At 37.4% G+C, this 16542-nt stretch overlaps 1 protein-coding gene across 35 annotated transcripts in view; it reads right to left on the reverse strand.

Moving 5' to 3' along the window:
- PPFIA2 (PTPRF interacting protein alpha 2) overlaps positions 1-16542 on the reverse strand; it is a 677893-nt gene that overhangs the window by 27205 nt on the left and 634146 nt on the right. For all 35 annotated transcript variants that reach the window (XM_043966213.1, XM_043966209.1, XM_043966212.1 and 32 more), the window contains 2 exons: positions 12105-12186; positions 6767-6967 (listed from right to left, as the gene is read on the reverse strand). In XM_043966213.1, coding sequence (XP_043822148.1) covers positions 6767-6967; positions 12105-12186 — 283 coding nt within the window. The remainder of the gene's footprint in view (positions 1-6766; positions 6968-12104; positions 12187-16542) is intronic.

Below are 16542 nucleotides of genomic sequence, written 5' to 3' on the forward strand. Positions count from 1 at the left end.
TTACCAAAAACAAACAAACAAACAAAAAACCTTCTATTTTCTGGAGCAACAGGTTTGATGCAGGGTGCTAGATATTCTTATAAAGACTTTTTCAGCACAATATCCTCTGTAGTTTAATACAAAGTCATGTTAAGTATGAATACTGTTACTAGAAAAAGAACATCAAAAACAGGTACATATCTGCATACGTGACCTTGACAGAATCACTCCATCACTTTTATCTTGATGATTTCTTCCTTCTGCCATTTGGTAAATATATAGCTAGGTGGTACAATGTATAGAATGTCAGGTCTGGAGTCAGGAAGACTCATCTTCCTGAGTTCAAATATGGAGACACTTCTTAGTGTCTTAGCCCTGTTTGCCTCAGTTTCCTCATCTGTAAAATGAGCTGGAGAAGGAAATGGCAAACCACTGTAGTATCTTTTCCAAGAAAACCCCAAACGGGGTCAGGAAGAGTCAGACATGACTGAAGAACAACCACAACATATAAAACATTCACATGTTTGGTTTGGATAAAAAAAAAATCAATAAAGGCATGTTTTATTAAGCAAAACATTATCTGTGCTTTGTTTCAATGTCTTTGTGAGAAAATACAAATTTTTTATGTGTACAGTCATTTTTCAGTTGTGTTCAAGGCCAAGAAAGAGTCAATAATTTGGCCAGCATCACAGAGTCAACAAGGGTCTAAGATGGATTCAAACTCAGTTCTGACTCCAAGTCCACTTTATTCACTTCTCCCCCAACTGGCCTTGAAGAATTGAGCAATATTGAAGAACATTCTACTTCGTTATCAGAATTCTACTAATTGTACTTGTTTTTAAAGCTACCTTCCCATAACATATATTCTATACCTAGATGTTTTGTCTTTTACATAAATTTAGAGGAACAGGACAAATTACAGAGAAGTTGGTAACCAGAATCGTCTCCCCAAGTGATTCTATTTTCACTAGAAATTGTCTAGAAATCCGGGGACATTCTTCAAACTCTTTGTGATACCCTCTAACCATTCAGTTGCTTGGTCTTCACCATTCTGAAAGTTGGTCAGCACTGCAGGACTCCAAGGACAAAAGTGCTGTCAACCCAAATCACCAGCACAGTTCTCCTCCGTCCTCATACCTCTGACCCTGACAGCCTTATGAATAGACTCATTAAAATGATTAATATTGGGCACCTACTTCCTGATTGGTCTGTACATTAAAGTGACCAGAATAATAGCATTGAAACGGAAGACATTTTCAATTTTTGTCAGATATATTAAAAAAAAACTAGCTGAAAACTGGGTATGCTTAATTACACAAATGTTTGAAGTGCCTAAAGGATGATTTGATTTAATTGAGCAAACATATATGAACAACTACTTTGTTTCAGATGTTGCTTTAATCTGGTTTACAAAACAAAAAATACGTGAAAATGGTCCCTACCCTCCAGGAGCTTACATATTAAAATGACAGAAAGAATGTGCATCAGATTCCATGCCCTTGGCCATCCTCAGATTTCATAATGTACTTGAACTTCATGATAAAACAAAAAAAAAATTGTTTTTAGAATCTAGAAGACATGGAAAGTTGTTTCCACCCCCTTCCTCCTTTGGCTTTTAAAGTCATATTTCTTTTAATACACATGAAACTGTTTCCATCAAATGTCAGCCTGAATATTTGAAACATTAAATCATTTGGAAGAAATGATTTTTTTCTGGACTATCTTAGGAGTGCAGACTATACTCATTCAACTGTCACTCTCCTCCTTCCACCCAATGATCTTCATGATTTGCTTGACTTGTTTTACTTACTGTTGGTTCAAGGTGCCCTTCGCTGATTACTTAAGAGAAAAATTGTTTAATCCCATCTTGGTCTACAGGTTTGTTGAACTGATGTCTTAATTCAGATCCCAAATGGTAAAGAAGTTGTGACCTCTCTGACAAACCTGAGGTTAGCCCTATGGAATGCTGTATTTTCCTTAGAAGTTTTTCAAGAAAAACTCTAGGTCAATTTAAGTGGAGGTTTGCAAAGTACCAGGCTAAATAACTGACCTCTGATGTCTTCTAGTCTTTTCAAGTAAAGTGAAGTAGGTAACTGAAGCAATTCCTGAATCACAGATGGCCAACTTTTATAACACTAGTAGAATAGTCACAACTCTCATTTCTATAGGACTTTAATGCTTACAAAATCCTTTATCAATATGATCTCTTTCAAGCCTCATAATTACCCTGAAAATTATCTTCATTTTAGAGATGAGAAAACTGAAGGTCAGAAAGATAAAATCTTGCTTGGTATCACAGAGATAAATAGACTCTAAAATGGGATTCCAAGTGTGATGCCATGGGAAGAGTACAGGCTCTAGGGTGAGAGGATGTGGGTTCAAATCCTCCCTTAGACAAGTCCTTGTATCTGTATGTCCTTGTCTGTAAAATTAAAGGCTTGGATTGGATGGATTCTGAAACTCTTTCCATTACTTCACCTTTAATTCAATGACTTCAGCTCCACCCCTTTACCTGTAATGCTGGGCAGTCTCTCTAACCAGGGTATGAGGTTATTGACCCTAATTCTTCAATGGCACTTACAGGCTGGAGGGAAAGCAAATGATTGGACTGCCTGTCACCACCCTGGCCATCAGGAAAGCCTATCACTCCCATAGTTCTACTAACTAAGCATTCCATGGGTTAACAAATTCATTAATTTGTTAAAAACAAACACTTTGTGCTTCTTCTGAAATGCCTCAGGTGAAGGTCAAGTCGGTCATTAATTCCCAATTTGCAGGAAGCTGCTTCTCACTTTCCTTTCTGGTGGCTGGGGCACTGAAGGATTGTGAAGATCTGGTTGAGAGGATGAGGAACAAGGGTCTGGAGGAGATGCTAAGGCTGAGCAGCCCCAAAACAACACTGGGAAGCTGGGGCAGGTGACAGGAATAAAACACAGGCAACCAACCTCCACCTACTTACAAGGGCTCAGGGCTCCACTGGTCAAGAGTCAACAAATATTTATTAAGTGTTTGGTTGTGGTTCAGTTGTTTCAGTCATGTCCAACTCTTCTTGACCTCATTTGGAATATTCTTTGCAAAAATACTGGAGTGGTTTGCCATTTACTTTTCCAGCTCATTTTGTAGATGAGGAAACTGAGGCAAATAGGGTTAAGTGACTTGCCCAGGGTCACATAGTTATTAAGCGTCTGAGGTCACATTTGAACTCAGGAAGATGAGTCTTCCTGAATCCAGGTCCAGCACTCTATCTACTGTGCCTATCTACCATAAACCCTTTATTTTACGAATAAGGAAACTGAGGTGAAAGGTGCCCAATATCCCACAGCTTGTATGTACTAGACAAGAGATTTAACCTGAAATCTTCTGACTCTAAATTTAGCAGTCCTTTCAATAATATGCTTGTTGGTATTGTTGTTTTTTAGTTTTGTCTGATTCTCTGTGACCCTGTTTGGGGTTTTCTTGGCAGAGATAAAAGAGTGGTTTGCCATTTCCTTCTCCAACTCATTTTACAGATGAGGAAAATGAGACAAACAGGGTTAAGTGACTTGTCCAGGGTCACACAGTTATTGGGTCTCTGGCTATCTGAATTCACAAAGTTGAGTGTTCCTGACTTCAGGCCTGGCACTCCACCCACTCCTAGCTGCCCATATATTTTTAGTAATTAATAAATCCTACAAACCATGCAGGAATACCATGAAGCAATGAAGTTTTCACCAAATAAAACCCTGGATATGTCTGATTGCTGTTATACAGTTAACTTGCAGAAATTGTACTAAGATGACATGTTGTCTTATGAGGATTTCAAAAAGAAAATTTTAGAGGAATCACTGAAAAAAAAATAAACAACCATTTTCCTCATGAAATCATAGGAGAAAGAGGCAGCAAAGCTAAATAAATATTAAAAAGAATTTATGGAATAAGAACCTCCTAAATGAAGAAAGGTAATTGGGAACCAAAGAAAGGTTGAAAATAACCAGATGTCATCATGTCAGAACAAAGGAATAACAAAAAGGAGTTGTACCTCAGGACAGTCCAGCAGCTAACCTGGATCAAAGGGATTTCTGTCACTTATGCTGGGACAGTCTGACTTGATAATTTGGTTTTTGCTATTTTCCTGGTTTTATTAAGGTAGCTTAAAGTGTTCATTGAAATAGGCCTTAGTTGATTAGATTTGGTATTTTTTGTTCATTATGCATTAATTATATTAAACGTTTCATGTATATGTATATACACATGTATGTATATATAAATGTATTTATATGTTATATATGTACATATAATAAATACACATTATACACACACACAAATATATATATAAAACATAACTCTATAAGACTGTGTTTTTTTCTTGGAAGAAATTATGTAAATAGAAACTAAAATAATTCTAAAGTATGGTTTAGAGTGTTAATGGGCAGAAAAAAAAAAATGAGTGCAGTCAGCATAAGGAGGAGCCCATGAAGGCCACACCATGGGGAAAATGGCATTCTCTTGAGTTTGGCCTGCTCCCTCTTCCTCAGTGAGTTCCCCTCTTGGAACAAGAGTTAAGTTCTGCTGCCAGCCCAGAGACCAATCTTGTCCAAAAAAAAAAAAAAATGAAAGTGGGGCAACTAGGTGGCGCAGTAGATAGAGTACCAGTCTGAGGCTGAATTTGAACTCAGATCCTCCTGAATGCAGGGCCGGTGCTCTATCCACTGCACCACCTAGCTGCCCCTCTGATCTTATTTTAACTTTACTCTGAATTATATCATTTAACTTGGATATACAGGATAGCCATGGCATAAAGAACAATGAGGCAGCTTTCACAGTACAGTGAAATGAACACTGGTTCAGTATTCAGAAAACCTGGGTTCACATCTTACTTCTGAGCAAAGTCATTTATGTACCAGGGGCCTCTGGAGGAACAGGAGGAGGAGGAAGAAGAAGAAGAAGAAAGATGAAGAAGAAAGAAGAAAGAAGAAGACAAAGAAAGATGAAGAAAGAAGAAGAGGAGGAGGAGGAAAAGGAGAAGCAGGGCATACTGAATGGTTATGAGGTCTCTTCCTACTAGATGAGTATGATCTTTTTCCCCCATTATACTCCTTTTAGCAGAAGTTCAAATTATAGTTTGAAAAAAAAACCTAATAGAATCCTTTAAAAATAGGGCTTTTATCTCTAGCACTAGAATCTAGCTTTTGATGAAGAGAGGGAAACAAATAATGAAAACAATGAGAAAGTCTATTTTAAGCTGATATATAAACATATACAACAACAGAAATACATTGTCACTCTTTTTGGGGGGGGAGGGGCAATGAGGGTTAAGTGACTTGCCCAAGGTCACACAGCTAGTAAGTGTCAAGTGTCTGAGACCAAACTGTCACTCTTAATTTTTAGTCCAATAGAGAGTACACGGAGCTCAGAATCGAAACCAAGTTCGAGGCCCAAATGTGATACTTTCTGGTTGTGTTACTATGGCTAAGTAGCTTAATTTCTTTAAGCCTCACCTGTGCTCTTCTGTAAAATGGAGATAGTTATACTTATAATACTTGTCACACAGAATAATAAGAAAAACACTTTTTTTTTAAAAAAGAGTAGTATTTAATTATGAATTATTATTTTTGAGCATTAGTATTATCTGAAAAATAAAATTCAGTCATACCACTTGGGGCCAGGGGTCCACAGTGCCCATTTTTTTCTTATTCTTAATTATTATCCAATGGAAAAGAAGACAGCAAACCAGTCTATTATCCCTGCCAAGAAAACTCCATGCACAGTAGGGCCCATGGGTTCACAAAGAGTCAGATACAACCAAACGACTAAACAACAACAATTGTAATAGATTCTCAATAGGAACCGTGATGTAAACTTCTCAACCATGATTTAAAATCACAGGACAATCCATTATAGACTGTCACCTCTTTGAGAGCAAGAACTACCTTATTTCCTCTTCTGTCTCCCCAGAGCTTTGTATGGTAACTGGCACATAGTGAATGGTTAATAAAGGCCTACTGAGTGACTGACCTTAACTTCTAAAAAGGTCAAGTTGGTGTGAACAAAAAGGATAGCTTAGTGTCTGGGATATTGTGGATGGGGGTTACCTTTAAAAAAATGGTGGCATGGGAGAAGAGATCATGGATCAGTCTTTGTTCTGTCTATATTCTCTAGAGACGTGTGCTTACTGAAGTTTTCCTGAACATCTGGATTGGCCACTGCCTTATTTGGCCACATTTAAACTCATACTGTATTTTGAGGATGTATGGGAACATGAAGGAAGCTTAGAGGCTAACAAAGAAAAAAAAATTAAATCAGATTATGAAGGGATATAATACAATCTAGTATTCATAAAAAATTAAATCTGGAAGTATCTTTATTTCTCCTTAGGAAAACTGCTTAAGTGATTCATTGCCTAGTTGGCCTTAGGAAAGTATTGCATACAGGACATACTATAGGTGAAGCTTACTTATAAATGCTCTGTTTGGATTGAAAGAGGGAAGTAAGCATGTAGATGACATCTCAGTTAACCATCTAAACTTTCAGATGCTCAGATCTTTTGAAATTGTCTCCATCACTCTTAAAATACCACAGAATACTCAGATGATAAATGTACCCTTCCAGTCTGATAACAAAGATGACTTCACACGGGAAAGCTTATTACAAGTAGTGGCAAGGTTAATGAAGAGAAAGCTTCATCTCTTCAGAATAATTCCTACTAATTTGGAAGGGTGTGTTGCCATAGTTTCCCAGAGCAGCCTTCAAAATGTCAGTGCTGTTTAACACTGAAGTGGGAAGAGGAGACAAGCAGAAAGTGACTCACCGTTCGAGATGTTGGGGGAGCGGATGGGCTTGTTAGGGAAACCATCTCCTGGATCGCTAATCGGAGTTTCAGGCGATGCAGAGGGTTGCTGATGCCAATTTCTCTCTGGATCTCCGTGTCTGACAGAGCAGACATGATAGCGCCACTCTTGACATTGGCCCGGCAAGCTGCAACATACCAGGCAGGCATTCCCAACCACAGCTATGGGGAGAAGGTAAAGGGTGAAATTCACAATTACAAACATCCAAATTTCTCTTTTTAATTTAGTTCCCCCAACTACTGGCTTGAAATAAATATAATTCGGGTTTAAAATCTTCTTCCTGATTGGAAATTGAGTCCCTGCCCATCAATTGGGGAATCGCTGAAGAATCTGCAGTATATGAATATGATAGAATTCTATTGTGCTGTAAGAAATGATGAGCAGGCGATTTCAGAGAAACCTGGAAGGACTTGCATGAACTGATGATGAGTGAGATGAACAGAACCAGGAGAACACTGTACACAGTATCAACAACACTGTGTGTTGATCAACTGTGATAGACTTGATTCTTCTCAGCAATACGATGGTCCAAGATAGTTCCAAAGGACTCATGATGGAAAAGGCTCTCCAAATCCAGAAAAATTAAAGGAACTGTTGAATCTGGATACAGATAGAACCATACTATTTCTCTTGTTTTTGTTGTTGTTTTTCTTTTTTTGAGGTTTTGCCTTTTTGCTCTGATTCTTCTCTCATAACATGTTTAATACATAAATATATTGAATGTGACTGTACATATATAACCTATATCAGATTACTTGCTGTCTTGGGGAGCAGAGAGGGAAGGGAGGGAGAGAGAAAAATTTGAAACTAGAAATCTTATAAAAACAAATGTTGAAAACTATCTCTAAATGTAACCAGAAAATAATAAAATATTTATATGGAAAAATGAAAAAAAAATCTTCCTGGATGACTGTAAGTCAATTTCTTGGGGCTTAATTTTCTCATTTGTAAAATTTAAGGATTGGGATAGATGGCCCCTTTGGTCCATTCTTCTTCTCTGTCTATGCTCTTATGATCATCTGGTGTCTCAGCAACTTGGGGGAATGTGAGGAATTCAAAATAATTCAGTTCTATAAGCATGGTCCCTTTATGTAGAAATTCTATAGATTAACACATTAGAATTATAAGAATAGGGGCCTACATTGACTTAAAGTCCTGTAAAACTAACATTAATGGAAATCATAAGTGAGGATAGCAGCACAGTCTAGTGAAAAGAATACCATATCTGTAGTCAGGACTTGTCGTTTCCTTGCTATCCATGTGATCTTGGGAAAATCATATAACCACTCTGAGCATCAGTCTCTACAGCTATAAAATGAGGCTGGACTTGATGGATCCTGAAGGAATTCTTAACATGGGGTGTGGAAACTTGTTTTACTTCTACCATTTCAATAACTGTATTCCTATACAATTGATTTCCTGTGTAATTCTTTATATTTTATTTTATGCCCTTAAAGCCATTATTCAGATAAGGTCTTTTCAATCAACTCTTTATAAACTTTTAAGGTCTTAAGACTCCCATCTTGTACTATAATCACAATGAGAAAAGGAAGAGAAAAGAAAACCTGAAAGGGATGCTTTCCTCATAAGCAAGAATGAGATCCTTGATATAAATTCACTCTGGTGATAGGGAAGAGAAATCATTTAGTCAGTCAACAAACACTTATCGTCTACTATCTATCTACAGGGCACACTCCACAAAAAACAAAAACTGAATAATATTTGTCCTCAAGGATTTATATTCTGTCAAGATCACAGATTACTGCCAAGACAAAATGTCTAACCTAGAATCAAGAAGATGAAACATGAGGGTGTCTAATGCACATGAAACAGATAGTCAAATCAGGCTCTAGGCAACTCTCTTCTGGACTTCCATTTTAAAGCAGGATATGCTTTCTGGTGTTCTGAAAAGCATGGGAATTCATGGGAAAATGGGTTCAAGATATAGAAATTTTGATGAAATGTAAACCTTTTGGGGGCAGTTAGGTGGCGCAGTGGATAGAGCACCAGCCCTGGAATCAGGAGTACCTGAGTTCAAATCTGGCCTCAGACACTTAACACTTACTAGCTGTGTGACCTTGGGCAAGTCACTTAACCCCAATTGCCTCACTAAAAAATTTAAAAAAAAATAAAAAAAAAATGTAAACCTTTGGTGTTGACAAGGTATAATGTAATTGGATGATCAAACTAAGTAAGGGATTTAGGCAGAGATGAAAGAGTAATCCATCAATATGGCACCATTAGAACTGGAAACTTTTAGAGGAAACTGAAAAGACCTCTGTGAAATGAAGCAAAGTTAAATGGTCAGAACTAGGAAGACAATTTCTACTTTGACAACAACCTTATTAAGAAAAGACACATCTGAAAATTGTTGGAAGTCTGATTAAGATAATGACAAACCATAATTTAAGAAGTCCAAAGAGGGGCCATGCTACCCACTTCCTGCCAGAAAGATGATGGACTTTAAATACAGAATGAGACATACATTTTTGGATGTGGCCAATAAGGGACTTTACCATACATATTATGGAGTTGATCTTGATTTATTGATTTTTATTATTCAATAAAGGAGAGGGAAACAGAATAAAGAGAAAAATAAATGTTTATTTTGTAGGTGATCAGTTGAGAATGAGGAGCCTTAGTTTAAAATCAAGCATATCAGTTTCCAACATGGATTTAAAACTGGAAGGGGCCTCGGACATCATCTAGTTCAATACTTCCATTTTAGAGATGAAGAAACTGAGACCCAGGTCACAAAGACAATAAAGAACAGAACCATGGTCTGAACTTAGGTCTCCTAACTCCTGACCTTCCATTTCTATCATTCTGTCCTAAGTGACAGAATGGAATTACACGTATCTTGACAAGAAGCAGTATGTAATGAGATTTTTTTTGGATGTGACCAATTGCTTTGACTATGTTTATTTGTTGCAAGTCCCCTCCTTCCTTTGTCCCCTTTTTTTTCCCTCCAATGGTGGGGAGAGGACATGGTGGAAGGAAGATAAAATCTTTTTTTTTTTGGTTAATTGAATAGAATATTAAAAATAAGCCTATCCTAAACAATCCTTCTACAGCTCTATCACAGCCCCCAGTCGTGAAACTAACACCATCTTTCTCCTTTCCCTTCTGCATTCTGTAATATTAATAGTCCTACCCATCAAACCCAACCTGCCTCATTTGACCTTTGGTGATTCCACCAGGGGTCCCTAAAGCAGTTATTCTGATGTGACTGATGAAGCATAGCAATAAACACTTATGTCACAGATGGCCATGCCTTTTCATAAATGTCACTCCGGAGTATCCTTTGAGTGTTTTTTTTGACATGGATGAATTAGAGCCAACACTTACACATGTCATTCACAACAGAAATTTATACTCATGGATATTGGGGTGAAAAGTTAAGAACACTCACTCACTGTATTACTTAGCTCATTCATTCTGCTTGTTCAATTTTATGATTGGAGACACATCATGAAGCAATTATAGGCCAATTCCCAGATGTTCAAGGTAGGTTTAATTATTGCAAACTGTGCTGCCTGTCATTTCTTAGCACATTAATGTCAGTTGATGCTAGAACATTTTTACACTAAAAAATTCACTTATCTCCCCAAGTAGCAGTCTTATTACTGGCAATCTGAGAAATGTTTAATCATAATAAAAGAAAAATGAAAAAAAAACCCTAAAGGAATCATTATTATTCTTTTCAGGCTTGCCTGATCAAGTAGGCTGTCAGGTAATTGATTTTAAATTTAGTAACTTCAATGACCAGTTTGAAAAGTAAGACAAGCCCCGATCACAAACATGAAAACATTTGCTGATGGACTAGTATTGACTGAATTAAGTCATGGGCATCATTTGTTTGGTGTAAGCAGTTTGCTATGTCTGTTTTTGTAAAGAATTAAATAGTATTTTTTTGATGAATTTTAATTTTTTCCCATGGACCATACTAAACTCAGGTTGTTCCAAAATGATTGAAAAAGCTGAGTTGGGCTACTTTATATCCCCAAAAGAATAGGAATGCAACATGTGATTTCACTCCCAAAGAAAGGTTCCATGGAGGAATTTCCTCTACCATTGCACTGCATTATATCTGCAACTTAGAATACCTAGAGCAGAGAAGTTAAATAATTGGCCCATGGTTGCACAAACCATATGAGTAAAAAGCAGAAATTGATTTTAGACCTTTCTGAACCTACCAGTTTTCTATCCATTGGGTCAGATTGTCTCATCCAAGGCCCTTCACAAATCCCAAAGCCATCTGCTTTAAAAAAAAAAAGTTTTCTCCCCTTTGAGGTAAGCACAGTACCACAAAGTACAGACATAAGAATGACCTACCCACTGCCCAAAAATCCATAGTTGCTAGACTAGAAAGGAAGAATCAAAATGGTGTTAATGAGGCATGTGAAAGTAAATCCTAGGTTTAGCACAATTACTTGAGCTAGACTAGTTGATAGCACCCCAATCAGGAAGATAAGACAACGGAGCAGCAGGGACCAGAAGGCATAAGCTGCACCCAGAGAAGACACCAGTATCTCATTTTGGGCCAGCATTGATGAATTTGTGTGTTAGGCTGGTCCTTTATATTGTTTTTGAAAAGTTGTTTAACTTGGAGAAAGAATTCAGTTCTAGGTGCAGATGTACTTCTTCAGTATTGTACAAAATGACCAAGGAGAAAGATTTTGGCAGAAACTATCATCTGATGATGAATGACAATGACTCCCAATTGTTGTATTGGTATGATTTAGAGGAGACACCTTTTACTTGACTGCCCTTCCATGGGATTCTCTATTATCATAGGATCACAGACACCTTAGTGATCACCTGGTCCAATGGCCTCACTCTAGAGATGAGGAAGAAGAGGTTCAGAAAGATGAAGTAATTTGCCTAAAGTCACACAGGAAATCTGGAGAAGGAAATGGGAACCCACTCCAGTATCTTTGCCAAGAAAACCCCAAATAGGGTCATGAAGAATGACTACTACTACTACTGAAATGACTCAATAACAACAACACAGGAAATAAATGTTGAAGGCTCTCTGTCTCCAACTGTAGTGCTCCTTCCATTATATTAATCCCAGGGACAAACAGAGGGATGAAATCTCAAGACACCTGAGCGTAAAACTTTGACATGAAACACATGGCTCCCAAGAAGCATTGATGCAAACAGAAATGTGTGTCATCCATATCTGCAAATCCCTTGGGGAGTCATGGAAACTGCAGCTCTTGAGGTGAGCCCCTCTTCTGCCATCTCCAGTGAGCTCAGGTTTTGAGGGGCTTTTGATTTTATCCACCTACTTACCTCTAGCCATGCAACCACTGTGGGCCCATCCCACTGGGCAAAAGGTAATCCCTTTCTTCGAGCTTCTTCCAAAAGTTCATGCCTGAAGCATAAATAGATTGCAGATTGTTAGCTGTGGAATATGGAAGGAGATTGCTGTAATTACCGAAAATGGCAACATTAACACAATTCACTAATCTCCTTTAGGAATTCTCATGAGAAACCGCCAAATAAATGAGTCTTTCATCTCTTGAGCAAATGACTTTTGTGGCACCCAGTTCTCTTCCTAGAAATAGAACATTAGGTATCAACTGGAATCTTTGAAGCATCATTTTTTTCTGAAGAATTCACTGTAGCATTAAATACATATTGCTAAGAAACTGCTACTTGCTATAACTAACATATTTGACAGAAAAATCACTTTTGTGTATCCAGTATATATTATAGTTGAAGATGCTACCTCTTGAAAAATTTGGTCCTGGATTTATGAATAACAAATTCCTAGAACCATTTTTGAAGATAATCTCTCACTATCTTAAATAAGACCTTAGGTCTCAGTTACATATATCAGTACTATAAAGGGCAGATTCAACTCCTCCACTGGGTTGAAATACAAGGTGTGAAATCCTAACGTGCTTGTATAAAGTTTGTCATTTACTTTTACTCTCAGTCCTTTAATGGAAGTCAAACTTAGAACTTTATAATAAACAAATGGTTGTCTCTAACAATAGATTTATCAATAAAACTTTAACTGATGGCTTTGTAAAATGTACTATCTTGCTATGGCTAGCAGACAATATTTTGTCCTTAGCCCTGACTTTAATTTACATAGAAGAGTTCATTCCTGACCTAGTAAGCATATCATTTCACAAACCTGAAATGAATCCACATTTGATTCATTGTGCAATTTAAAATACATTCTGTGTTCCTTAGTGTTCTTCACTACAATACAGAATAATAATGGACTCGCTCTAAATTAATTTGCTTACACTTTACCCCTGATTTCCAAGTTGACATTCAAGGTATTTTAAAAAATAATCCTGCATCTTCATTATATAGACCCCTCAAAATAGAATGTCTGAAGATACACATATTTGTGTAAATAATTATGCTTCAGCATTCTGTCTGCTCTATGCTAGGTTATATTAATAAAGCAGAAAAATCAAAATGGAAATTTCTTGTAACACTGGAGCTTATCTTGTGTTCGTTATTGAGATGTTAACAGCACTCATGCAGTAAGAAAAGCAATGAGGAGGAAAGGAAACAAGCCACAGTTACATGGATAAAGGGACTCATAAATCACCTGCTATTTCACTTTGACAGGAGCAACAGGATGCATTGATTAGGTTCATACACGAACCATGTACTACCTAGAGCCCTTAGTTAGGATGCTGTACGTGGAATTCTCTAAGCAACTGCTATGGTGAGGCAGAGAAAGGAGAGAAGAGGAGGAAAGAATTATGGTTTCCAAACAGCTTTGTTGTTGTTGTTCAATCACTTCAGTTATATGCAACGCTTTGTGATCTCATTTGGTTTTTTGTTTGTTTTGTTTTGTTTTTTTGACAAATATAGTAGAGTGGTTTGTTCCTTCCTCATTCAGCTCATTTTATAGATAAGGAAACTGAGGCAAACAGGGTTAAATAACTTGCCCAGGGTCACACAGCTAGTAAGTGTCTGAGGCCAAGTTTGAACTCAGGGAGATGAGTCTTCCTGACTACAGACCCAGCACTTTATCCACTGTGAGACCTAACTGCCTCTTCCATACAGCTTGCTCCCTTGCAATCCTAATGAGTACCATTAATTAGAAACTAAGCTAACCTGGGCCAATTTTAGTTTGTTTATAGAAACAGATGGGGCAATCTAGCAATAAACATCCATTGAGTGTGACTTAATATAATAATAAAAATTCCCATTTATATTACATTTAAACTTCAAGTACTTTCCTTAAAGTACTTGAGCTATAGTATATAGTGTATACTATACTATAGCTACAGTGAGCTATAGTATATAGTATATAGCGAGCTATAGTATATAGTGTAAATATCTTTGGCCCTTTTTACAGATGATGAGGCAGCTAGGTAGGTATATAGAGCATCAGGCCTGAAGTCAGGAAGACCTGAGTTCAAATCCAATCTCAGATACTAACTGTGTGACCTAAGGCAAGTCACTTTAGCCCTCCTAAGTTTCCTCAACTGTAAAATGAGCTGGAGAAGGAAATGGAAAACCATTCCAACATCTTTGCCAAGCAAATGCTAAAAGGGCTTACTAAGAGTAAGGCACAAATCAACAACAACAATCAAAAACAGATGATGAAGCTGAGTCTTAGAGCAGTAAACTATTCCCACAGTCATACTTCTTAGGAAGAAGCAGAATCAGGATTTGAATCCAAGTCTTCTGCTATCTCTGAGTCCAATGTTTGTTCTACTATGGCAGAGTGTTTCAATAGAACAAAAACTCAATCTGTGCTAGGTAAGAATATAGAATGATACAAAAAGAATTAAATAGAAAATAAGAATAACTTAGGGAAATAACAACTAACCTTAAGTAACATAATCTAGTACGAGGGACAAAGAAAACACAAAACAGGATATATGATGAAGGGCCACACTTTGTGGTGAAAGTATAAATTCCATAGGATTTTTGAGAAAGGAGAGAACTTATGGAACAATGACTGTTAGAATAGTGAGTGAGTGTTTCCTTATTGGAAGCTGAATTAATCTGTACCTAGAAGAACTGGGTGAATGGAGGATGGGGGGAAGGGAGAGACAAGGGGGATGGAGTGACACTTTAAAAAATTCTATTTGCATTAATCATACCATGTTTTCAACTGAATTAACTCAGATGAGGCTGTGAAACTGGGCATAAATTGTGTTGTGTGCTGGACAGAGCCTTAGGTTCACCGACTGGAGACCTGGGTAAGAATACTAACAGTTCAACACTTACTAGCTGTGTGACCCTGAACATTACTCAGCCTTTGTAGGCCTCAGTTTCCTCATCTGTGCAATAGGATTTAGAGTTCTAGGACTTGGGATGAAATCCAGGCTCTGCTTCTTATTTACCTGCCTGACTCTAAATACCTCACAACTCTTCTGGGTTTTCCTTTTCCTATCTGCAAACAAAGGGGGTTGGACTTCATTAGATCATCTCTAAGGTTCCCTCCAATTTGAAATCCTATGATTCTGAAAGAACACAGGCCCTTCCATTAAGATTGCCATCATCAAAATGTAGGGGATGCCAGGACAGGGAATATTGTAAAACAAAAGTGAAGGGGTCCATGGGAAGATGAGTGACTTCCATAAAGAAAGTGTCTAATTAAAAATCTACAAGGTCTAGATTTATAGATTAGAAATCTATAAATACTCCTGCAAACATAAATCTGAACTGATAATTGCCCAGTAAAATGTTACTTCCTTGAGGAATTTTCACTTTCAAGTAGTAACTTTCATTTTTGTATTTAGGGCACTGAGAGGCAGCTATATGCTTCCCTCAATGGATAGATCTCTGGGCCTGGAGTCAGGAAGACCTGAGTTCAAATTTGGGCATTAGACATTTAGGAGTTGTGTGACCCTGGGCAAGTCATTTAACTTTGGTTTGCCTTAATCCACTGGAAAAGGAAATGGCAAACAACTCGTTGTCTTTGATATAAAAACCCCATGAACCATATGGTCCACAGGTTCATGTAGAGTTGGACATGACTGAAGAGTTGAACGACAGCAATGAGAAATCCAGGGCTTTGAGCATCTGAGAGTGATTAGCATATTAGATCTGGGCCTTTTATCTCCTTGGTGTGAGACATTCCAGGTATAGAAACTCTCTCCACATATGCACAAGGGGACCTCATCTTTAAATTAGCCAAGGTCACTGGAATGTTCTGCTACTTGCCTAGAACCATCTAGCTAGTATGTTTGACTTAAACCCAGATCTTCCTGCCCCCAAGGTATAACATTACATTGACTCATTGGGAACAGTAAAGGTGCCTGGGAAATGCTTCTTGAACAGAAGTGAATTTCCTAAGTAGTCCTAAAATATTGAATATTAAGTGACTTCATTTTTGGTGTCTCATGCTTCATCTTTGTTGGCAAAATTTATCTTTGAGGAGAAAAGACAGGCAACTAGAACTGAAGCCAGGCTTGCAACAGAATGAAATTTAAGATTAGTTAGAATATTTCTTTCCTCTTTATCTCTTTGTCACTGCCTCAAGCCCTTTCTTTCTTAAGACATGATACTAACAAAATCAAACATTTTAATTGGTCCATGCCATCCATTTGGGGAAGAATACTATTATTAACAAAAGCCAGTCAATGACATCCTTAGAAGTGAGGATTATTCTTCTATAATCCAACACACTCTTTTCCAGTCCAAAGATGCTGTCACTCAATAAGTACTCAATAAACTTGGACTGATGAAAAGCTATAATATAAATATGCCACAGAACTACATATACATGTAGTCACAAAGA

This window comes from Dromiciops gliroides, chromosome 5 (assembly GCF_019393635.1).
Source record: "Dromiciops gliroides isolate mDroGli1 chromosome 5, mDroGli1.pri, whole genome shotgun sequence".
NCBI lineage: Eukaryota > Metazoa > Chordata > Mammalia > Microbiotheria > Microbiotheriidae > Dromiciops > Dromiciops gliroides.